At 37.0% G+C, this 22,620-nt stretch overlaps 1 protein-coding gene across 3 annotated transcripts in view; it reads right to left on the reverse strand.

Moving 5' to 3' along the window:
• The window catches only part of CCDC66 (coiled-coil domain containing 66), a 34,375-nt gene extending 28,924 nt beyond the window's left edge, over positions 1-5,451 (reverse strand). The window contains exons 1-4 of one of the 3 annotated variants that reach the window (XM_075159063.1): positions 5,293-5,448; positions 3,868-3,932; positions 1,575-1,597; positions 331-748 (exon numbers count right to left, since the gene is read on the reverse strand). In XM_075159063.1, coding sequence (XP_075015164.1) covers positions 331-748; positions 1,575-1,597; positions 3,868-3,932; positions 5,293-5,303 — 517 coding nt within the window. In that variant the 5' untranslated portion in view covers positions 5,304-5,448. Of the gene's footprint in view, positions 1-330; positions 749-1,574; positions 1,598-3,867; positions 3,933-5,292 lie in introns of all 3 variants that reach the window. The other 2 variants (XM_075159066.1, XM_075159065.1) reach the window with 2 other exon arrangements.
• Positions 5,452-22,620: the final 17,169 nt, after the last annotated feature.

The raw sequence follows: 22,620 nt of genomic DNA on the forward strand, positions 1-22,620 counted from the left end.
TCCCCTCAATGTAAAATGGTTCCTTTTTTGCATGAAATATTGACAGAATTGCTAGCTGTTCTGCTCTTCAAAGTACTGGAATATTATCCACTATGGAATACTATGAAGCAATCCTTAATTTTTACTGTTAAAATTATCAAATGGTTGGTTCCTAACAGTAACAGGCAATTTCACATCCATAACAGCAAACAGTATTTTGTCTGAGACCATTAAACATAAGAGTAGTATCTCTGCAACCTGCAAATAAACTTATGTTATGAACTCGAAGTTAAGCTTTCACATTTTGCTCTGTTTCCATGGAACTAACTTATTCAACTATCGGTATCTTACCCATTTCCTCTTGCTTTTCATTATGAGTCTCAGAGATGCTTCTAGTTCCTTCTCTTACAGTTATCAAAATCTGTTGAAGCTGTTCTTGTGTTAAGCACACCAAACTTCTTAGGTCTTCAGCTGATACACATGGGTTTTGAGGTTTCTGTTTACTTTTTTTAACAATATTAGGATTCTCTGCATTCTCTCCGTTTGTGCTATCTCTTTGGAAAATCAAAGAGCAATCTTTAGTTGCAGCTTCATTTGAGGAGTGTTTAGTAACTTGCAGTTTTTCACCTTTTGTCATTGATAAGCTTGATTCACTCCTTGGTTTTGATAAGTTTTCCTGCTTCATACAAGCATTTTGTGTTGACCTCAGAACATGCCCAGTATGCCTTATTCTCAATGCCTGTTTAGGTGCTCTGGCTTTATTTCCCATCTGTTAAAGCAGTAAGATTTCACCATATGTTAAATAAGGAAATAAATTTGCATGAGTAACAAACGAAAACAAGATTGAAGCAACAAGTAAAATAAGTGTCATTCTTCTCTGTTACATCAATAGAAACTAACTCAGTATAAATGAATATTGAAATATCTTCATAAGTACTAGGAATACCTTGGAAGAGAATTCAGCACCTAAATTCGAATATTTAAAAATGGCAATATGAAAAATAACTCTCTGTAGCATAACATTTAAAAGAATTAATAAACATTAATTCTGCTTTTCCTTGGTGTTTCTGAAGCCCGGCTTCAAACACGTATATGTTTTCATCATACAGCCAGTATTATTTCAATCTTGATTTTTCCATTCTGTACTGAAGTTTTATCCTTTTCAAGGTCCTTCATGTACACTTGTAATTATCTCCTATGTATGGAGACGTTTTTCTGCTTTCTTTCCTTCCCCAACCCACTGCATTCCAGTTTACTCAGAGAAAGACAACCTATAAGACTAATTTGGAACTTAAATGCACTTCAGATCCCTATTTTACCAGAACCCCTTTAAGGTCTCTGAAAATTCTGATTTAGATGATTCCCTGTGCTGCTGTAACTTCTTGGCAAAGTAAACTAAAGCATTTTGCAAAGGTAAAAGTAGTCATAGAACTTTTAATTCATCCTTTTTAACAGCTATTAGGAACCTGAGAAAATCATATTTATCTTTCATAAACATCATTGATTAGAAGTATTTAGACAGTTCAAATTTCTGTGTTAACAAATTAACTAGTTAATTTGTGTGCTTTAACCAAAAAAGTCATTTTTCCACTTACCTTCATTGCAGGCTTTGATTTATCTTTTGGGAAACAAATGCAAACATATGAGAGAAGTATTTAATAACAACTTCATCCTGAAAAACAATCTTGAGAAATTAATACACTGTTACATTCATTTGATTTTTGTAAGGCAGGGGGAAAGTACTTTCCCCATAACATTTGCCCCAATTATATTATTTTACTTTTTGGGTTTTTTTGGATGTCAGTATACACACTTCAAATGTTGGAAAAAAAAATTAGATAGATATATTTCAGTAACTATTTCCAGTTTTATGCAGATCTACTAAAATTATTGTGAGACTCTGATCCTCCCCTCCTATTCATTCTGTTTCTCAGAGAGCCCTGTGGTAATGGCTTATTTTTAATTCTTTGTTTTTTGTGATTTTTCAGTTTGCTTGTGTGTCACATCCTTCCAGGATAGTCCCTCCATCCAACCCCATCTTACTACATGATGTTATCTGTCTCCATCACTGACAGCCTAAAGAAACAATACTTGCATAATCACACTATCCCTTATTGTGCCCCTTACCTATGCCCTGAAATACTCTTCAGTCTTTTCACGCAAATCCTAGAGGATGCACAGAGATGTAGTGGTCTCAGAAATAATATGAAGTACTATGTTTAATATAATACTTATTAATAGAGAATATCATAATATTGATTAATAGAGGGAATGTTGTACTCACAAGAAATCCTGCATATATGGCTAATGGAAAAGGGGGAGAAAATAATAGGGATGATATTTTAGTGGAATACATCTGTTGGAAATAAGGCTTCTTCAGCTGCACTGTGCAATTATTGTTCTGGCACTGGTTGTTGCACATTTTGCACCTATACTTTTTTTTTTGCATTACCAATTAAAGACATTGGGAAACACTGTTCTTGAAGTCTGCAAAACTACACTATTAATAGTTTCCAAGGTAGATGAACATTTTAAAACTCCGGAGTATGCCAAATTGTTGTCTTATAGAGACAGGCATTAAATCCTGAACCATCTTGATAATGTGTCAGTAGTAAGGGTGTTCTGCAGCCGTCTTTATCACTGGGTTCTCAAGCATTCAACACTTATCTGAGTAGGTAAAAGTCCTTTTTGACTTATTTCTGGCTATTCAGAAATTAAATAAGTTGGGATTCTACATGCTATGCAAACCCAACTTCTGTCAAAAGGAGAATGAAACATAAATAGGGTCTTTGCCATCATAGTGGGGAGATACATAATGGGGAACTCCAAAGTGCTGCTTATGGGTTATTTTCTTTGTTTTTTTTCTGTGTAAAAGAGAAACAACTATCTCAAGTAGCAGCTTAAGGTACTACAGAATAATCCTACTTTAGCCCCTAAGAGCAGTATTTGACAGTGCAGAAAACTGAAATTCAGAAGTGTGTCAATTTCTTTGTATTTCCTGAAGACGACTGCTTGTGCAAGGCTAGTTCAAAGTCAAAGGTAATGCTTTATCTTAGAGCACTCTGGAATGTACACTGCCCCTATCCAGCTGATGATGTTACCGATAGTTGGAAAAAGTGAAAGCTGTAGCACTGCTGTTTTAGAGGTGTTGCAAGGTTTTGTTTCCAGTAGACAGGTATTCTTTACTGACTCAAAATATCCCATAATGCCTCATTAGACAGCTGTCTGGTAAATGCAGAAAATGAAATATAATTTAGCGGGCATTAAACGGAGAATTTCTGTATCCTGACTGCTACGTAGAACAGCTAGGAAAAGTGGACTTGTGCTTGTATAGAAACATGTCTAACAAATCACAAAAATAGAATTTATTAAAGCTTAATTATGAACATATACTGGAAAAGTCGACCTCAGATGGTAGTAATGAGATCTGGCCTAAATAAACTGCTTACTGAAAATTATAAATGTCAACAGCCAAAGGTGCTTTAAAGTCAGAAATGTGACTGTAATGATGTAATTCTGTGTAAATTAAGCAGAGAGTTATTAGGTGTCTCTCCTCGGTAAGTAAGGTCCTATAAAGTTACAGAAATTCTCAAGTTATGTCAGTCAATATATAATAGTACTTCACTTTTTTTATGAATGGAGAGACAAGCTGTAAAGAGTCAAGACTATTTGCCAGCTGTTCACCAGTGGACAGACCACTCAGAAGTTCAGTATCAACCTAGACCAGTGACAAGGTGGCGGGTAAGAAGATGTGTAAATAACAATGCACAAATATTCTTCCTAATTTGAAAAATATTTCAATAGAGCTGTGCTTCATATTGCTTGGATCTTAAGTTAAACTTCAAAAAGCTTTAAAGATTACTTGAGATAAATGATTAAAATAAATACCAGAAGAAGCTAAAATTAGCCTAGGCTTTCCATCCAACACTTCAGTTTCAAGCTTCAGTCCATCTCTGCAAAATGAGAGAGAGAGGGGGGGGAATCTGAAATATTAAGTAATCTGATAATGGTAAGATTTTTACATTAATAACAAGGACAATTGTACTTAATTATAACACTGTATTTACTGTTGGTCCAGATGGTCTTTCACACCCCAAGCTTTCCACCTTTGTGAGAAGTTACTTAATACAAAGAAATCAACAGGTCTTGAAAAGGGTATATTTTTATTATTGATACTGGAAAATTTGGATTTGCATGTTACAAAGTAAATCTTCATGCTGAAGGTGCCACTCTATGTTGTTACACGTAACAGTACTCCTCCCTCAAGGACTTAATAATCCAACAATATGAACTGTGTGCTACAAAAAATGCTAAACAAGTCTCCCTGAATGCCAGCACTGATCATGAAGAGGGGCTGTATTCTGAAAACAGTCTTTAATTGTGCTTCCATGCAAAACAGTCCACATTTTAAAGTGGAACAAATGTTATTATAAGGATTTAAAAAAAGAAAAAAAGTTGGCAGTGTTTAGGTGTAAGAGTGTAAAGTACCCAAACAGTTTTCTTTCTTCCATGCATTAATTTGAGAAATCTAATATGAAAATCTATGTTCAAAATAACGCTTATCTTAAAAAAACAAAAAAAAAACAAAACAAAACAACAAAAACCGAACACATCTAAAGCTCGCAAGCAAGTTTCTAGTTAACACAGCAGCACAGAAGTGCCCGAAGCTGTAATTCCAGACGTTCAAGTGGCATACGGCAGCTAAGCCGGGCCTAGCACCTATTCTTCTTTGCAGACGCTTTGTGTCGGCGGGAGGCGGTGAGGCAGGATGCAATGAACGCGGGCGGCGGGGCCGCGGGAGGGGTTCGGGTTCTGGCGCGGTCCCCCAGTAGCGGGCACACGGGCGCCGTTCCCCCCCGCCCCTTGCCGGCGCGATGGGGGGCTTCCCCGGCTTGAGGGAACGGACCGGCTGGGTCCGAAAGCCGTACGCCTCGGCCACCCTAAAGGATGGTACAGGCGGTCCTCTCACACCGCTGAAACAGGGTGTTTTGAATACCTCACCCCCCTAAGCCGCTTTCCAGCCCCCTTCCGAGGCCCTCCCAAGAGAAGGGTCTGTTAACCCCTGGCTTCGTCACGGAGATCGCTCCCGTTACCAGCGCCTCGGCCGCTCGGCGTTACCAGCGCCTTAACGCTGGCGCGCCGCGGGATTCCCCTCAGAGCCGCGGCACCGGCCCGCTGCGCAGGGGACAGCCGGGCAGGTTCCCGGGCCATGAGGGGCTGGGGCCGTCCCTGCCCGGACAGGGCCGCGTCCCAGCCGGAGGGAGTGGCTCTCGCTGCCAGCCCAGCGAGTCCCTTCCTCCCCTCCCTCCTTACCCCAGATTCATGGCTCTGCCCGGCTGCGACCGGGGCGGCGGAGGCTGAGGAGACGCACGGGAGCGCCGCGCATCGCTGGCCCGTTCTCTGTGAACAGCGGTTGCCGGCCCCGCTCAAGGAGCCGGGAAGCGATAGGCTTCCCGCGGAGCGGCCGCTTTGCCAATGGGCTCCTTGCACACTGCGGGGTTCGCCGCAGCGAGGCGTTGTGGGGAATGGAGTCCCACGCCCAGGAGATTTAGCACAAATCCCCCGGCTGCTGCCACCGGCCTCGCCGAGGGTGCAAAGCAATTACAGGGGGATTATCCCCGGCGCTCCAGCGGCTGCGGAGGGAGGAGGGGAAAGAGGGACCGGCGGGGGGAGAGGTCGAGTGGGGAGAGAGAGAAGATGGGCGCGCCGCAGTGGTGGGGGAAGGGCGGGGGCCCGCTCTGCGGCGTCCGAACCGGCAGCTGCCTCCGGAGCGGCGGCTTTTCCCGGCAGGGTGGCTACTTCTCGCTCGCCTTTTTCCTCTCTTTCTTTCCTCTATTTCTTCCTTTCCTCTCTTCTTCCTTTTTTCCCCTTCCTTCCTTTTTTCCCCTTCCTTCCTTTTTCCCCTTCCTTCCTTTTTCCCCTTCCTTCCTTTTTCCCCTTCCTTCCTTTTTTCCCTTCCTTCCTTTTTTTCTTTCTTTCTTTTTTTCCTGGTGTGTTTTGACAAAGCAAACAAGCTAGGGAAAAGGGGCGTGTGGCCCAAGATGGGGAAGAAGCGGCTGGCGGCGGCAGGCGGGCGGTCTGCTCGCGCCCGTGAGGGGCCTCACCCGCCCGCCGGGGGTCCTGGCGCTGCGGGGGGAGCGGCGGCCTCCGAATCTCGTCAGGAGAGGAGCGATGGAGAGCGGAAAGTAGCTGAGGAGAGGAAGGGTCGGCCGGGACCGCCTGCCTGGCAGCAGCGCCCGCTGTCCGGGCTGGTGCGGCGGGAGTGGAGGGTGCGGAGACCCCAGCAACGAACCTCCCCGGGCGCCCTCTGCCCGGGCGCCGGGTGAGGGCCGTCTCCTCGTAGGACGTTTTTCGTCCTGAACTTCTGCTGTCTTTAACGGGTAGTTCTATTCAGTAGATTCTTTGGGGCTTGCTTTGCTTTGGGCTACCAAAGTGGTTTCTGCATGACAGTTCTGTTGAACTTTGCAATCCAGCCCTTTGCGATTGTCGCTGTTTTTGGTGGGTTTCCCAGACTGTCTTCTGGATGGTGGTGGGTGTTCATGGTCCATTTGTGATGTTCGTGAGAAGTGTTTTAGGAGCTGAATATTAAGCACCGTCCAGTCTATTGTTTTGTAGGTATAGCTTCTTGAATAATGGGATATGTAAACATGAAAATTAAATGAATCTACCTTTTACCTCATTTTTAGGAAAAACATCTTTGCCTTATGTAAGGAGGATTTGGCTGTGTTAAAGAGTATGGTCAGATTCAACAAAATGCTTCAGAGCCCGTTTAGATCTTTTACTATTCAAGATGGCATTTAAGCTTACACTTAAAGCCAAATGCTTACTGAAATCCTTCATTTCAAAGGACGTTAAGACCTTAAGACTTGTCTTGAATAATGTTGCTTCTAGACGTAGTTAATTTTGTCTGGCCAGGGGTACCATATATATAGGGGTAGATCCTGTAATGCTTGCTAAGCCAACAGTAATAGAAGTTTTGCCCTTTTGAGACTACAAAGAAAACAAATAAGCAATAATAGAGAAACAGAAAATGAGGCTGAGTTTAATGTGTACACAAAATCTGTTCTCTGCCATACTATCTGAACTGCTTTGTTTGTCTGTATATAACATTAACATGTTAGCCGTCAGGGACTAGAACAAGGGAGGAAAAGAAAAGAAAACCTGGAGTTTTTCTCAGTAATGCACCACAGATGAAGTCCTGTGAAGCACAGAACATACAAGATATGTTGTTGACAACTGCTGCCATTTTTGGCTGCCTTATATCAATATCTCTGAATCTCTTACTCTTTGAATCCCCCTGGGATGTTATCAAGAATAACCTCTGAACATCAGTTTGGCTAGCTGATATATTGTCGGATCATCATTAAGTCCAGGAATGAAAATTTGATAAAAGTGAGACAAAACGAAATGCTTATCAAAGTCTGTTGAACAATGCTTTCCCACCACAACATCAAAATCAGGTTCTTATACATCAGGAAGGGCATTGTCTGTTTAATTTGGGTGAAAACATTTCAAACAGGCACCACGTGTCTCCTTATCTACTGTCCAAGAATAGCAATTTTTGTAGTGTTCCACACAGCAACTTTTTATTTTCTTTTATTACTAACCTGGTCCCAGAAATACTGCTTTAGGCTATACCTTTTAATTAATGCAATTTCTTTTTTTTTTTTTATTTAATGGAGTACTAGTGTTTTGAGTTAACTTGAGTTAGTATTCATATTTCTAACCTTTCAGTGTACATCTTTTAATCTTTTTTTTTTTTGTGGGGTCTCTGTTGGTATTCATAATCCCTTCTAATTAATTTAACAGTGTTTATATACCAATTAACTTATGTTCTGTTAGTTCCCTCAAAACACTCAAAGGTGTTAAAAAGCCCTTAACAATACTCTATTTCTTTCACCATCCTACTTCTCCCAAAACTTAATTCATTGAAATGCAGCATTACCATAGAGAGACTAAATCCTAGTTTCCTGTAGACAATCACCTCTTTGCTAGAGGAGATACAGAAGACAAGCATTTTCTTCTTCCAAGTCAGCTCGCAGTATCCACAATCTATCAAAGAATTGTGTCTGTAATAAGCGGCTCTTCACTTTCATGAATCTTGTATCCCTGATTTCATCCCAGCTGCATGTATCTGGTCACAATGTGATAAGAGCTGCAAGAGAATGTTATTTTATGATGAGCAGGGCATGACTAGCTTCGCAGTTTTCACTGGTAATTTCCTTCTCATTTACTCATCTCTTTTTTTCTGGACCAATCATGGCCAAGCAAAAGAAAGGGAGAGTGGGCACTAAAGCATTCTTCGCGATTTTAAAATTTATATTTCATCCCCTGCTTCACAATGGATTTCTCAAGTTAATAGACTTCTATTGTATTTGCAGAATTTAAAAAAATCTAGCTAACCAGACCTGTCTCCTGATTTTTGCTTGAAACAGCAGGTGGCAATATAGTTTCAAGCATCTCTCCAAAAGTTTAACTTTGTCATACAGAAAATCATCTTATAAGGACTCTAAACCCAATTTTTTTCTGAAACAAGAAATTTCACAGTCCATTTGGATTTCTTTTTATTTTAATATTTTATCAACAAAACTTCAGTGTTTTGCTAGACAACTGTGAAAACACGTTCTTTCAAAAAGCTGATCAAATGCTGCTATCTGAAGCTGTAAATAAAACTAATTTTTAAATTATGTACCTGCCAATCTACTTTATAGCCTGTTCTTTTATCAAGATGTCCACTGAAATGGTAATGCTGTTTTTCTGTTCATATTGAACCTTTCCTGAGGTGTCCAGGATGATATCAGAATTAAGAATAAATAGACCTTTTATTAAAATCACAGTGGTTTCAGGACTTGGAAAAAAACAGTACTATTCTATTCTTTGTCTACAAGTTAAGACCATATAGAAAACCTGTTCTACACATACGGAACTGGAGGTTCCAGAATGGGATAGGGTTGAGGGGTACAGTATGCAGGCTTAATAGATAATCAATCACAAGTCTGTTTCAGAAAGCCACCCTAATATTAAAGAGCAATTCAGACTCTTAAAATCGGGTTGTTGGCTGTAGCATTAAGGGGGAGGGGAATGCTCTCAAAGTAACAGAATAAACCTGTCCCCTATATTCTATATTTAATTCTGTTCTAAATTTAATGCTGTTTGTAAATGACTATGCATGAAATGTTACGGAGAATTCATACATTACACTAGATTACAGGAAGGCTATAATACAATTGTACTACCACATCACTATTCAGTTTTGATAGTTGCAGAAAATTGATTACTTTTTTGTTTAAGTCATACCAGTTGTACAGTAGACATCTACAGAATCAAGAGTTAATCACGTGCCAACCACTGTGGTTTGGTAAAACTACATGTATTTATTTTTGGTATCATTAACAAAAAAGTGAGAATCAGGGAAGCTAGAACAAAGTCACCTTTTAGCCCTCTCTGAATTCATTCTTCATCCCTACTTCGTTTTCAGAACTCTTGCCTCTGTGCATGGGAGCATTTGCATAACTTTTAGTCATTGAAATTATTGCTACCCTTTCTGACTTACAGGGAGAAATCAAAATTTTTACCTTGCTGTATTTGAAGGTCTGGCTAAGACTTATTAAACTTCAGATTTTTTTAAACCATTTTTTTATCCCAAATATTACATCTTATTTGCACAAAATGTATGTCTAAGGGCAGCAAAGGCTTGAGGATGAAAAGAGTAAGGCTTAGTTAGTCTAAATGAAGAAACATAGTCATTCATTTACTTGTTCAAAAAGGAAAATGCTGTATATTTGATCCTGTTGTAGGGCAAAGGAATACATCAAATGGCCTGTTGATTCACCAAAATCATATCCTCAAGAGACTTATATTTACATTCTGCCCTGGGATGCACATTTCATTCTGAAGTAAATGTGTGTATGCGCACCATGAGACAAAAATTGGGCTTCCTTACTACACAAAACTTGAGCACATATACTGTTCCATAAGACTCAAATGGAAAAAAGTAAAAATGTTTAAGTGAGTTTTGTCAGAGAGGAAGGAGTTAACCAGAATGTACCTTTGTTCTGAGTTTGACTAGTAGTCTTATGTAAATTCAATACATAAAGCATGTAAGTACATATACTCATTTTACTCTGTAACTTTAAATGATTTTTGTTGAATTGAACAGGCTGTTGCCCTTTGGTAAGTCTTTTACATCTGAACCAGAACTGGTTTGGCTTGCATATAATGTGTCAAATTAATTCATTAACAGCTACACCATAGATGAAGTTGGCCAAAATAATTTTACTTTGTGTACTACTTTATCAAATGCCTGAAAGACTTGCCATTTTTGAAGGATCACATTTTGTTAAGTACAAGATTTTTATATAATTAAATGCAAATAAGCAGATTGTAACTTGTGTAAAAGGACCTCCTACACTGTAAAAAAACCTATTGCTTCCATTAATGCACACTTGGCTTTGTATTATCATGAAGGCCAGATAACGTCTTTTTTTTTTTTCTTTCAAACTACCTTGGAAATTTCCTCCTGAAATATCATGTGTCATTCCCACATTAAGAGGTAGAATTCTAAAAACATCCAATGTCCCTTAACTGAACCGCAATTTCACAAGGAGTCCCTATGTAATGTTTATATATTGTGAGGAGGACTGTACCAAAGTACTTATTTATCAAAGCTGGAAAGGAGAATTACTCTGTCCCACAGCAGGACAGTTATCTATCTCGCACTCAGAGTACGTTGTGCACTAATGCTGATAGTACAAATTTTAAGGCAGTCTAATTACCTGCAGCCTATAAATTGACATACTTTCTTAAATGAGCAAGGAAATTTAACTATCTAGAATACATGCTATAATTTAAACTGTTTTTTGAAGAACCAATAAAGGAGTGTTTGAAGATAAATCCTGCTCTGATACACATCTTTAAAAATACTTAAGTTTTTTCACCTTTCGACATTTGTTACTATTTTAAATCATGGGAACCTTTCAACTTTAAGACAATTATTCTATTTTACTTGAAGAATTTTAACATGGTTTGCATCAGGTAGTAATACTCCAGCCTTAACTTGTGGTTTTATCTTCCCTGTATCTTTTCACTAGCTATGAAATTAATTGCCTCCACTGACATACGTTTTTTAAGTATGTGACTATGGAATCTACATATTATCATTAGGCATTTTTGTATTTTGGACTGGATGTTTCAGCCATGAATTCCAAACTCTGTGTGGATAATATATCTATTCATGGCATTATGTCTCATCGTATGGACTATATTCTAACTTGCTATGCTTCCATATTATAATTAATGTTTGTAGTTTTATTTAATGATTCTTATCTGCAGAATTTCATGTGAATATTAGAATCCAACATAATGGGCATGATAGAAGTTGATGCGAAATATCTGAAGAAATCTAAATATTATGTTTTCTGTTACTGCTTGTCCAAAAATATTATTTAAAATGCTTATGCTTTTAGGAAGGAGAATAGAGGAAATAATACTTGTTTCTATAATGCAAGGACTGTTGGAATGCTTGCAGGAAAAGCGTTACCAGGCTCTATTTCATTTCCTGATATATTAATCACTAGCATTCCTAAGTCCTTGACTTATCATTCCAGAGGACTGAATAAAAATGCTTTCAGACTACGTGCATCTTTCCTAAGGATCACGAAACGCTCTACAAAGCACTTCACTCATTAATTAAACTTTCTAATAGCCCATATAAGCAAGGTAAGAGGATGAGATTTCAGTGGGAGGTAGGTGTTACGAAAGTCCCATGGGGTGTCTGTTTTGATCTCCAGACACATAAATACCATTAATATCTGGTCTTAAGTAACTTAAGAGAACAAGTCCCATTGATTTTTTCAATCACTTACATACTCATGAAAACCCCACTCAGAATTGTTATGCTTGTTTTCTGTGTGGATAAATGGATTGGCACAATCATTAAATTCAACATGTGATAGATAGTGATAGCTTCTGGAAGCTAGAACAATGGGGTTTTGGCCTGGGATTGGGTTTGTAAATGCATTTACAATACAAATGCAGCTGAGAGGGTCACCCGAGAATACAAATACATTTCTTTGGGACTTGCATATGGAATATAGCCAGTTTTGTATTTGGCATTGTTGCTGCATGGGGGAGTATTTTTTAAATAGTTGAATATACTGCAAGTATGGTTTGAGTCCATTAATCTCTGGTTTTTAACTTCATTTTGGGGGAAGGGATTCCCAAACCTTTTCAGAGTAACATAGCATTCAGAGAAAGTGTATCCTTTTACCCTACGGTGACAGACAGCAATCATCATCCTTGCTTTTAATACTTTGTGTAGTTTCTCTGGGATATCCAGCCATTGCAGATACTGTAAAGTAAATCAGGAATGTCCTTAAGGTGTATTTAATTTTTCTTAATGAAATTTAGTAGTTTGAACTACAGAGAAACTGTGTGCACAGGTGAGCAAACAGCAAATCCCTGTCAAGTGCCCTACAGATAATCATTGAAACAAAGATGACTGCTGAAGAACAGCAGCCTTCAAAGCATGAAGATGTCTTACATGCTACCGGACAGGTTCAAATTTATACTTAGTTTTCAGGTCTTCAGAAGTTAAATGGGAAACCTAAACAAGTTTTGGCCTTGCTCCCAATACATTTTAAGGAATGTGAATGAAAGTTTTTAGACTTGTTTTCTTGATTGCTTCCTGCAAAAGCAAAACGATGAAGAGTAACTATCAACTTTATGTAATCAAATGCCAGCATGAGATGGTGTTAGTCTTTAGCTAGCATACTTGACGATTAATGAAACAAACGTGTGACATTGAGGTGTTGGAGCGTGTCCAGAGAAGGGCAACGAAGCTGCTGAAGGGCCTGGAGAACAAGTCTTATGAGGAGCGGCTGAGAGAACTGGGGTTGTTTAGTCTGGAGAAGAGGAGGCTGAGGGGAGACCTCATTGTGCTCTACAACTACCTGAAAGGAGGTTGTAGCGAGGTGGGTGTTGGTCTCTTCTGCTAAGTAACCAGCGATAGGACGAGAGGAAATGGCCTCAAGTTGCGCCAAAGGAGGTTTAGACTGGACATTAGGAGAAATTTCTTTACTGAAAGAGTGGTCAGGCCTTGGAACAGGCTGCCCAGGGAAGTGGTTGAGTCACCATCCCTGGAAGTATTTAAAAGACGTGTAGATGAGACGCTTAGGGACATGGTGTAGTGGGCATGGTAGTGTTCGGTTGATGGTTGGACACGATGATCTTAGAGGTCTTTTCCAACCTTAATGATTCTATGATTCTATGATTCTAACTATATGCCAAATAAACTGTTAAAATCAAACAAAATCTTTCTTTCAAGAAAATCAGTTACGTTTTGGCACTCCAGTTGATACAGGACTGCATGTTCTGATTTTAAAATAGTATTCCAAAGAGGAGTTTATGTGATGTCCATAAATCAGAGTTTATATCTGATATCATAGATTACTACAGACTAAGAAGTTTTTAAACACTAGAATATTTCTAAAATATACTCCTATGTAGCAGAGGAATGCAGTTCCTGAAACCTGCCTTTGTGGTCAAGAAATGTGCAGACCATACATACCATACTTTTGTTCTCAGTGTGGGGTATTACACATTTCCTCCCTTCATATTTATGCATTTAAATGATAGTTATGCTTGAGATTGTGTTAATAGGCATTGTCTTTGTATAACTTGTTACCTTGCAATGACTACTATGTGGAAGATTGGTACTTTTGTGTTTTGAAATATACACAGTTTAGACCACCAAGAAGCACATAAAGAATGTAAAGAAAGTATGTTCTTATTGCATATGCATTACTGAACAACATTAAAACGGGAAGACAAACTCGGAAGTAAATTACCCGAATTTATGTAAATTGAAGCCTACAGTAGTCTTTTCCTTTTGTAACGTTCAACTCCATCAGTTTGATTGGATTGCCCTCAAATTCATGGGTAGCAAAAATCAGAACAACAGTGAATCTTACTTTCCTATTGAGATAAAGTCTTTAATTAGCTTCTTGGGCTTTATAGCATTTGCCATAAGTATTTGTGAAGTATTTTCAGGTATCTCGTGCACACCTATGAATATTAACCTTTGCATGCACTATTGTTTGTAGGAATTATTCAGAGATCACATACTTAACTGAATATTCCAGTAGCCTCTTTTGGAAGAAACATTTTTTGAAGTGAGCCTTACTTCAAAAAAACAAGTGTACTTGCTGCATATTTGTTGTCTGTAGATCGCATGTAGTACTTTGAAATGCACACAGCTATACAAGGTTCTCGTCACAGTCATTTCTTGTCCTGTTTCTTCACATGGCAGTCTTAAATGAAAAAAATCTCAAATCCATCACAAAACTTATTTAAAAATTTATGTGACTAAAAATGGATTTATGTGTAGTGTTATACTTACCATAGAATTGGAATAAAGTGTAGAAATAGAACATATTGTATAATAAGGCAAAAGGTTATCAAGCAAAGAATGGATTGTGATCTAAGTTAAGTACCTGAGTGGCTGCAGGTTTTTACCAAGCTTTCTTTCTACATTCTTACTAGCAAAGAAACAAAACCTCATGGTACTATACTGTAATACCCAGTGATTGTCAAAATACAAAAGAGTCGAGTCATATTTCTTACAAATATATTCCCCATCAAATGTTGGGGAAGAATAAAGCTTGCATCAAAATAACAGTACTTTCTGGTAACGAGATTAGAATGTTAATTACATAACACTAATATGTAGCATCAAGTTTGGATTTTTTAAAAAATGAAAATACTAATGATCAGCCTATGTATCATCTTTTTTCCTAAAAGTATGTTTTGATATAGTTTATAATAAAACACTATAAAAGCAAAGATTACCACTTATCATTTCATTCTTGTCAGGAAAGCATCTCCTGCAAAATATTTACAAATGAGCCTCTTACTTCTCAAATCTTGGCTGAAATGCATTATGCAGAAATCTGACAACTGTTCAGTACGAGTTGCAAGCTGCAGAGAATTCAAAATAGTCTTCGATGTCTAGGCAGAAATTCACTGTACAGCAGGGAGTTTAGGTAGGTTCTCTGCATTTTATCAGCCCATGTTGTGTTTAATTAAGACATGGCAAGCATCTCAGGATTATCCTTTGACAGCTAGGAGTTTTTACTCCAGGTTAATAAGCCTGATTTTTTTTCTCTCTCTCTTCCATTTTTCCCCGTCATAAAAATCCAATAGGCTGTCAAATCTTTTATTACTTTTCTTGAAGGAGCCTTCTTTTGGATAGAGATATCATATTGGCACTGATGCATTCTTCAACTTCATGCATCGTAACTATTCCATGTAAACTGACTACGTTCTACTACATAGCAGAAGCATTTATTGTAATAAAATTAGTATCTCACAGCAGATATAAAATAAATATCTGATGTGAGGACCATAGAAACTGTCCTCACAAGAAATCAATCAGTATTGATTTGAACAGACACTAATGAAAGCTAAGTTAAAACAACCAAACAATCAAAACCTTAGCAAGAAATAGCAGAAAATAATAAAATAATTGAAACAGTAATTATGTTTATTTGTACTTACAGGTTTTTTTGCTATCAAAGATGAATGATTATCATAAAGCAAGGAAAAACTGTAGTAAATCAAACACTAATAAAGTAAAACTATATTATATTTTAAAAATTAAAAATGTCATTTTAAACTCAAAATAAAGAGGCCAAAAGAGTGGAGAAAAAGGGGGGAAAGTTAAGTCCTCTGCACACCAAAAATGGATCAAGCCACTGAATTTTTCTGAGCAAGCACTTGATCAGGTATTATGCAGATACCTTTCTCCCCTTCTTTATTCTTCTTCTATATACATGTACTTTTAAAGTGCAACTTAAGAAGAAAATGTCCATACATTGTTAAAAACCCCTAAGATAGAAACAACTGTATCAATTAAATAGGGAATGTTTATCAGAGCTTGGACAAATCATCATGCAGAGGATATACTAGGAGAAAGCACTGAAACGATCAAAGTTAAAGCAGCTGCAGAAATATAAAAGAAAATTATAGCTTTAGCAAATGAATGCTAGTAATTATATTTCCATCACTTTGTATTATATTGTTTGTCTTCTTGGGATCCATTCTGATTTCTAGAACTTAGGCAAAGGGACTATTCAGAAGAACCCCTGAGGGAAAGAAAAAGCATATGTTCATGTTGTAATGGATCATATCTGAAAAGTGAAAGGTACGTTCTGAGCTTCTGGGGTTTCTTGTGTTCAATGTTTAAAACCAAATTTTCAGGGATTTTAGAGTAAACTTAATACTGAGTTGCATAGTTGCCTCAACTTGGGAAGTGAGGGAAGGTATGAAGGTGCTTATTTATTTTCAGGAAATAAATGGAGCTATCAGAAAAATAATAGACATAACAATAAAAAAACAGAAAAATAGTAGACATAACAATAATAAACAAACATCCTGGAACGAAACATTAGTTAGAAATAGTGCGGCTTTGAGAAATCAGCTATGAGTTGATTTTTACCTTTTAATGAAATAATAGAAGTATAAACAGGAGAGGAAATGATTGTCATTTATCTTGCTTTAAGATAAATATATTCATTTATATAACTGGGTATCCTATATATCGATTTATTGTAAACTGGGAAGTGTTACTAAAGGAGACCACACCTTGTTTTATGATATGACATTATCACAGGATAACAGCATGTTAAAAAATCCTTTTTTCTTCAAAACTGTTACTGTTTTGTATACTTTTTCCAATTGTTTCTGATTGGGGGGGAAATCAGAAATGTTAAATGTTAAAATAGTGAGGGCATAGTAATTACAAGTATTATGCTTTATTGTAATATGACTTAGGAAAAAACAGTTAATATACCATTGTGTTATTTAGGGAATATGTGATTACTTTGTGTATTTAAGAGTTCTGTTAAGATGATCAATCTAGATCACAGCACTTTTGTGTGATAAGAGAAGAGAAGCACATCCACGAGCCAGAGGCAGATACAAACAAGAGGACATCTCTAAGACCACTTTCAAGATGCTTTTGTATTTTTGCTCATCCGATTAGGAAAAATCTGAGTAGAATATCAGTAGACTGAATATAAAGATATTTGTGGCAGCTGACAGATACATGTACAGCCTTTATCATAACAGAGCAGCCCTACCATCTCTCTCCATTGCCCCTCTCTCACCTGGTTCGTCTCCCTTATATCTTCCTTCTGGCAACGATCACATGTCTGCTCACAATTCCCTTCACTTGTTTCGGCTCTTGAATCAGCTGGTGCACATTAGGCCACCTCTTAATTCTTCTCCACAGTATTTGTGCTGTGGGATAAATAGTGGGATTTTCTATGAAATTCCTCATCTGTCCTTTTCTTTCTACACTGTAAACAATGCTATTTTCATAGGCATTTCCATATTCTCTTGTCCTTCCCTTTATCAGTTTCTGGCTTCTTCCCAAAATTTCAGCACATTCTCTTTTCCTTCACTCTTAAGCTGTACATATGATTGGATTCATGCTTATGTTTGGGGGGAAGTGAAAATTGTTGCAAACTTCACCTTCTGTATTATCTAGAGTAAGAAGATTATGAAGGGAAAACTTACATGTCTAGTTAGCACAGTTTTCTATTTGGTCCCATGGGTTTTTGTTTGGTTGATCATTTATTTCTTTACAGTTGTTGATGAGAGTATTTAACCCTAAATGTAAAAAAAAAAAAAGATATGATTGTCCTTTTCCTTGCCATTTTTGATAGTCCCTGTAACTGTAAGAAGAATTCTGTTGGGCAAGTAGAATTTTCGAAAGATACTGTTAACATCACAGGTTATACATGATGATGAATCAGTCCCTCAATTAGTACAATGTCATAAATGCTCCCAAATGGAAAGTTTTGCCTTCCCTCCTTCAGAATTTCACAATTGTAATTACAGTTGGCAATAGGTGAAACTTCATAGATTTGTGTAGATTTATAAACTCTGCCCTAAGAGTTCAATTTCCAGAAATTCCTAGGATTTCTTTCATATTTTGTGCAGTCCTTTGTAAATCTTTTGCTGACTAAATGGTGCATAAAAAAGTTAACCAAAGTAATAATAGCAGATTCAGCTTTGACTAAAATAAATAATTGCAGAAATTGATTTGGCTTAAAAACGATCAACTACACTGAATTTCCCCCCTGTCCCTGATATTTAACAATAAAAAGGCTTTTAGAATTGTTGTTAGAATGTTATGCTTTTATTCTTATGTCTTGTTTTTAACCTGTCCAACCCTTAGGTATAGCTGAAACAGAAAATGCAGCATAATGGATGGAGATTTAACAAAAAAGAAAAGGATGACCTATGCTGATGTAATGCTTTCTCTCATCTTTTGTACGAGTCTCCCCTTTTGTCAAGTTTTCTGAGCAAAGCTCTTGAATCATAACTTGTGTCTTAAACCAAGTTGGGCTTGAACTTGGGATATTTCAAAATAATTTTAATAAATCTCAACAAATGCTACTTGCTGAATATTGTCATTTTCATATGTGCTTTTGAATTTTTGAAGATGTAAATTCATTTAGATGTAATCCTTATCAGTCTTTGAAGAGAGTGTTCATTACATCTAGCAATAATTGTTTTGCAGAAAATTGGGAAAACAGCCTGGATCTCTTGAATGGTTTATGATTCAATCCCACTTCATGAGTAAGCTTTGCCAACTGTTTTGTTTCTACCATGAAAGCTTTATATATATGGGTGTGTGTGTATACAAACACACACATATATTAAATATATATATGGGGTTGTTCTTGTAAGTATACATACACAAAAATGTATATAAGAATATCCTGTCTTTCTTTTCTGTTCATTCCGAAAGCTTCGTACTGTTGAATTAGATAAGCTTGAATAGAAACATATTGGGCCACTAGTAATTCAGGATATTCCTTTTGAACAGGCAAAGGAGCTTTATTAAGAAAAGGAGATAAAAATGTTGTGCCATAGTTTTCAAAAATGTTTTGCGCTTCAAAGAAAAATACACTTATCTAGCTACTACAAGATGAGACTGAACTTGTGATGACAAGTGTGACAACAAATCATCATGTTGCTTACTGTAGCTCAAGTCAGTCTAGTCTTCCTTCTGCAGTGATTTTTCTATACTACTGCAATGCAAATGTACATCTGATAATATTACTGTATTATATTCTGGAACAAATGAAATCTGCCAGCAATTATTCCAGTATCTACAAGAAATTGCTTCATACTTGTGCAAATCTTTACAGGTTATAAAAAATTGTCAGTTTCTGAAAGGGTGTTCTATAATATTATGTCATCCTAATGTTTTTAATTGAGTATGCTTTTACAACATGTAGTAATTCAGAAGCATACATTATTGGATCATAGTAGTAAGAATGAGCCAAATTCTGTCACTTTTATGCACACTAAATAGAAAATAACTTGGTTTTAATGGGATTATTGCCAGACCAATGGAAGTTTCTAAGGAGTATCGGTAAAGTTGCAAAGGAATAGGCTGCAACACCAACATAGTAATGACTATTTCCGTTTCTAACAGTGATTAAAAATATTTTCCCTGAAATTTTGTATGATTATTCTTAGCAGAGTGTATGTGTGTGTATGCTTTTGACTTGTATTTAGGGAGTTAAAATACAGAGCTAAATAGATGGTGTACAACTACTATACTGTCAAAAATGCCCAAATAGAATGCCCAAAGATAGTCTGTGAAACAGCGATATGGCCAGGAGCTGAAACACATTAATTGCTATTCCAGAAATTGGGGTGTAACCTTCTCCCTCCCTACTTTGCTTTTCCATTTGCAAAATAGGCTAGTATTATTAAACCATTTGATAAGATTTTTCTTCAAATATGTTAGATTATGCTCTAAGTGGCATCTCACTTTCATAGCGTGTACCTTGCTCTTGTTTCCAGTAACACAGAAAAATGCAGTTTCATCTCATCTCTATGGCTACATGGCGTTATGCAACATGACTTTTGGAAAATTGTAAGAGGTGGGCTTTTTTTTTCCTTCCATTTTATCAAGGTAAATAAATCCTTTTGTTCAGTCTCAGGGGGAAGCAAAATATTGAAAATAATAGTATCAGAAAGGCTACATGGTTCTTTGTGTGTATTTCATAAATATGTATATTTATTATATATAATATTTCATAAATGATTTAACTAACTGGCAATTTGAAGTACTGAAGCTTTGCACAAAAGCTATTTGGAAAGGGATTCCTTACCCAGGCCTTGCTATACACACATCACTCCTGATAGTTACTGTATAGAAGGGGTTAACACCTGTTGTCTGATGTCTTTTTTCACTTCCATTTCTTTCCTAAAAGAAGGAGTTATTTATTGTGTTTTCTTCTTTCATGCTAAGGAAATTAACAACTTAGAGCACTTAAGATCTTACTGAATGACCTTTGTATGTTTGCAAAGTTGGAATAAGCCAAATAACATCACCATGGAATTAAACTAAATTTTTAAGGCCACTTGAAAGGTCATGGAGATCATAAAATGCTTACACATTTGAATCTTGGTTTGGTGAATGAAAGCAATATGATGTCTATGACACTTAGAACTGATTATCATGGGTGAAAAATAAAAACAAAAGGAGAAAAATAGGGACAGTGGAACTGTTGACTGCCTAAAGGGCAGAAGTTGCTGAGCAATTAATCAGCAACTAATTTATGAGAGTTCCAAGCTCAAAAAATGTTTTATGGGTGCTTCAGAAATGGAGCTATTTTTTTCTTCGTAATAAGTATGATATGGATTGTGGCAATAAAGACTTTCTATTCTCTCCTCCCATCTGTGTTCTACATCCATCTGTCATACTTTATCCCTGTTTAGATTGAAAATGTTCTGGATTTGTGGCAGTGTTTGTATTTACAAACCAAACAACCAATAGGCTGAATGCAACAGAAGCTGTGAGACCTACTGATATAATCACTTGGCAATAGGACCCCTGCTACAAGTAAGAGGCCATTTTTGTTATTGGAGTTGCTAAATTCTGGCATCTAATGCTTATCCGTTACAGCTAAGAAAAAAACATGGTTGCACTCTACTGTCCTTAGGACACACCACTTCTGAATAATAATAGATCATCCAAAGGATGGCTGGAAACAGCTGGCATCTGAGTGAACAAAATGGTAATACTTCCTAAAATACAAGACTCAGGCTAATCAATAAACAGATTTTTTTTTTCCCCTCAGATGACAAAGCCACATGTCTAATTGTTACTGTGTGTACAAGCTCTATAGTTTTTGCTGGATCTTTAATTTGTTACAAACTGGATATGTACAGAAGGGAAAAAAAAGAAAAATGATTTATCAACTCCCAGTTCAATTTTTTTATTCAGTACCATCTTGAATATTATCACAGAGGTCAGATAAGAACAATGATTTTACTTCTCTGAGAGAGGCTCTTTTCCCCACATACTTAAGGATTTTTTACAAAAATTACACAAACATTTCTTTTAGACTTAAAAGTGCTATTCCAGTATACTGTTTATTCAGTTAACCGTATGACAGCACTTTCTAGACAAGAATTGTTCCTTTTTCCTAGAGAGATATGTATTTAATGTAAACAGTAATTTAGATACGTACTTACTCAAATTATGACTCATGAACAGGTTGGAAATGTAAATAAATAAATTAGTAAATTTAAAAATAGCTCAGAAGTATACTTACTGTATTTGTAAAAAGAGTATGATTAGATCAATAGAGCAGCAGAGGGCAACATGGTTATTACATGAGTCTGCACTCTGAAATGGCAGCTTTTTTCTTTAAGTTCTGGTTTCTAGTATCTGAACTTTCGACTAGAAAGACTGTAGCCTGATACTATTAGACATGAGAAGCTTTCTCATACAACTAAGCCAGCATTTTTCACCATGGTGAAAGAAAGAAGCTCCTTGGCTATATTAAAAAATTCAGTGGAGATCTTACCCCTTTGTTCACTGCTATTCTTTTATGTGTGCCAGTACAAGTGTTTCATGCTGTCACATGTGGAGCTGGACTGAGAACCGATCTGACTAAAAATTTTGTGTAGGGAAAAAAAGGGAGGAGAAATGGGGGGGTAATTTTCAGTGGATCACGTTCTTGATTTTCACCATATAACCATACAAATAGTTATGCTGTCATGATGGAAAAAACTGTGGTGCAGCACCATGTATGAATTGGTAGATCATTGAGCAGATGGATAGCAAGGAATGCTAAACCTGGCATTGCTCCTAAAGAAATACATATCAGATTATGCCCTCATTTCTGTCATTGTGGTTGAGATTATTTTTTTTCCTGATAACTGTGATAAGATGAACTCTGGAAATGTCCCATAAAGTAAGAGTTAAAATATAGACCAGGTAGAGCAAAGACCAGCTAATGCTAGGGCTGGGAGACCAAGAAGAGACTGCATCAAAATGCGATCTGCAGCATCACTGCACCTTATATGAAGAAGCAGTTCCTCAAAAGAAGTAGCTACTTCCCTGCTGATCCTGTTGTCAGATGACAGAAGACTATGGTATGAACATTTAAAAAGGATTTTCACCTAGAAAAGAGACTTTAACTTCAGGAAAAAGCTACATACTTATAATCTATTTATTTAGAAATAAATGAAATTGTTCCTGTTCACTGGCATGATGAAGCTTATTATTTTCTTAAAAGAACTCCCCTTATAAAAAAATATGCAATT

The sequence above is a fragment of the Calonectris borealis genome, chromosome 10 (genome assembly GCF_964195595.1).
Source record: "Calonectris borealis chromosome 10, bCalBor7.hap1.2, whole genome shotgun sequence".
NCBI classification, from domain to species: domain Eukaryota; kingdom Metazoa; phylum Chordata; class Aves; order Procellariiformes; family Procellariidae; genus Calonectris; species Calonectris borealis.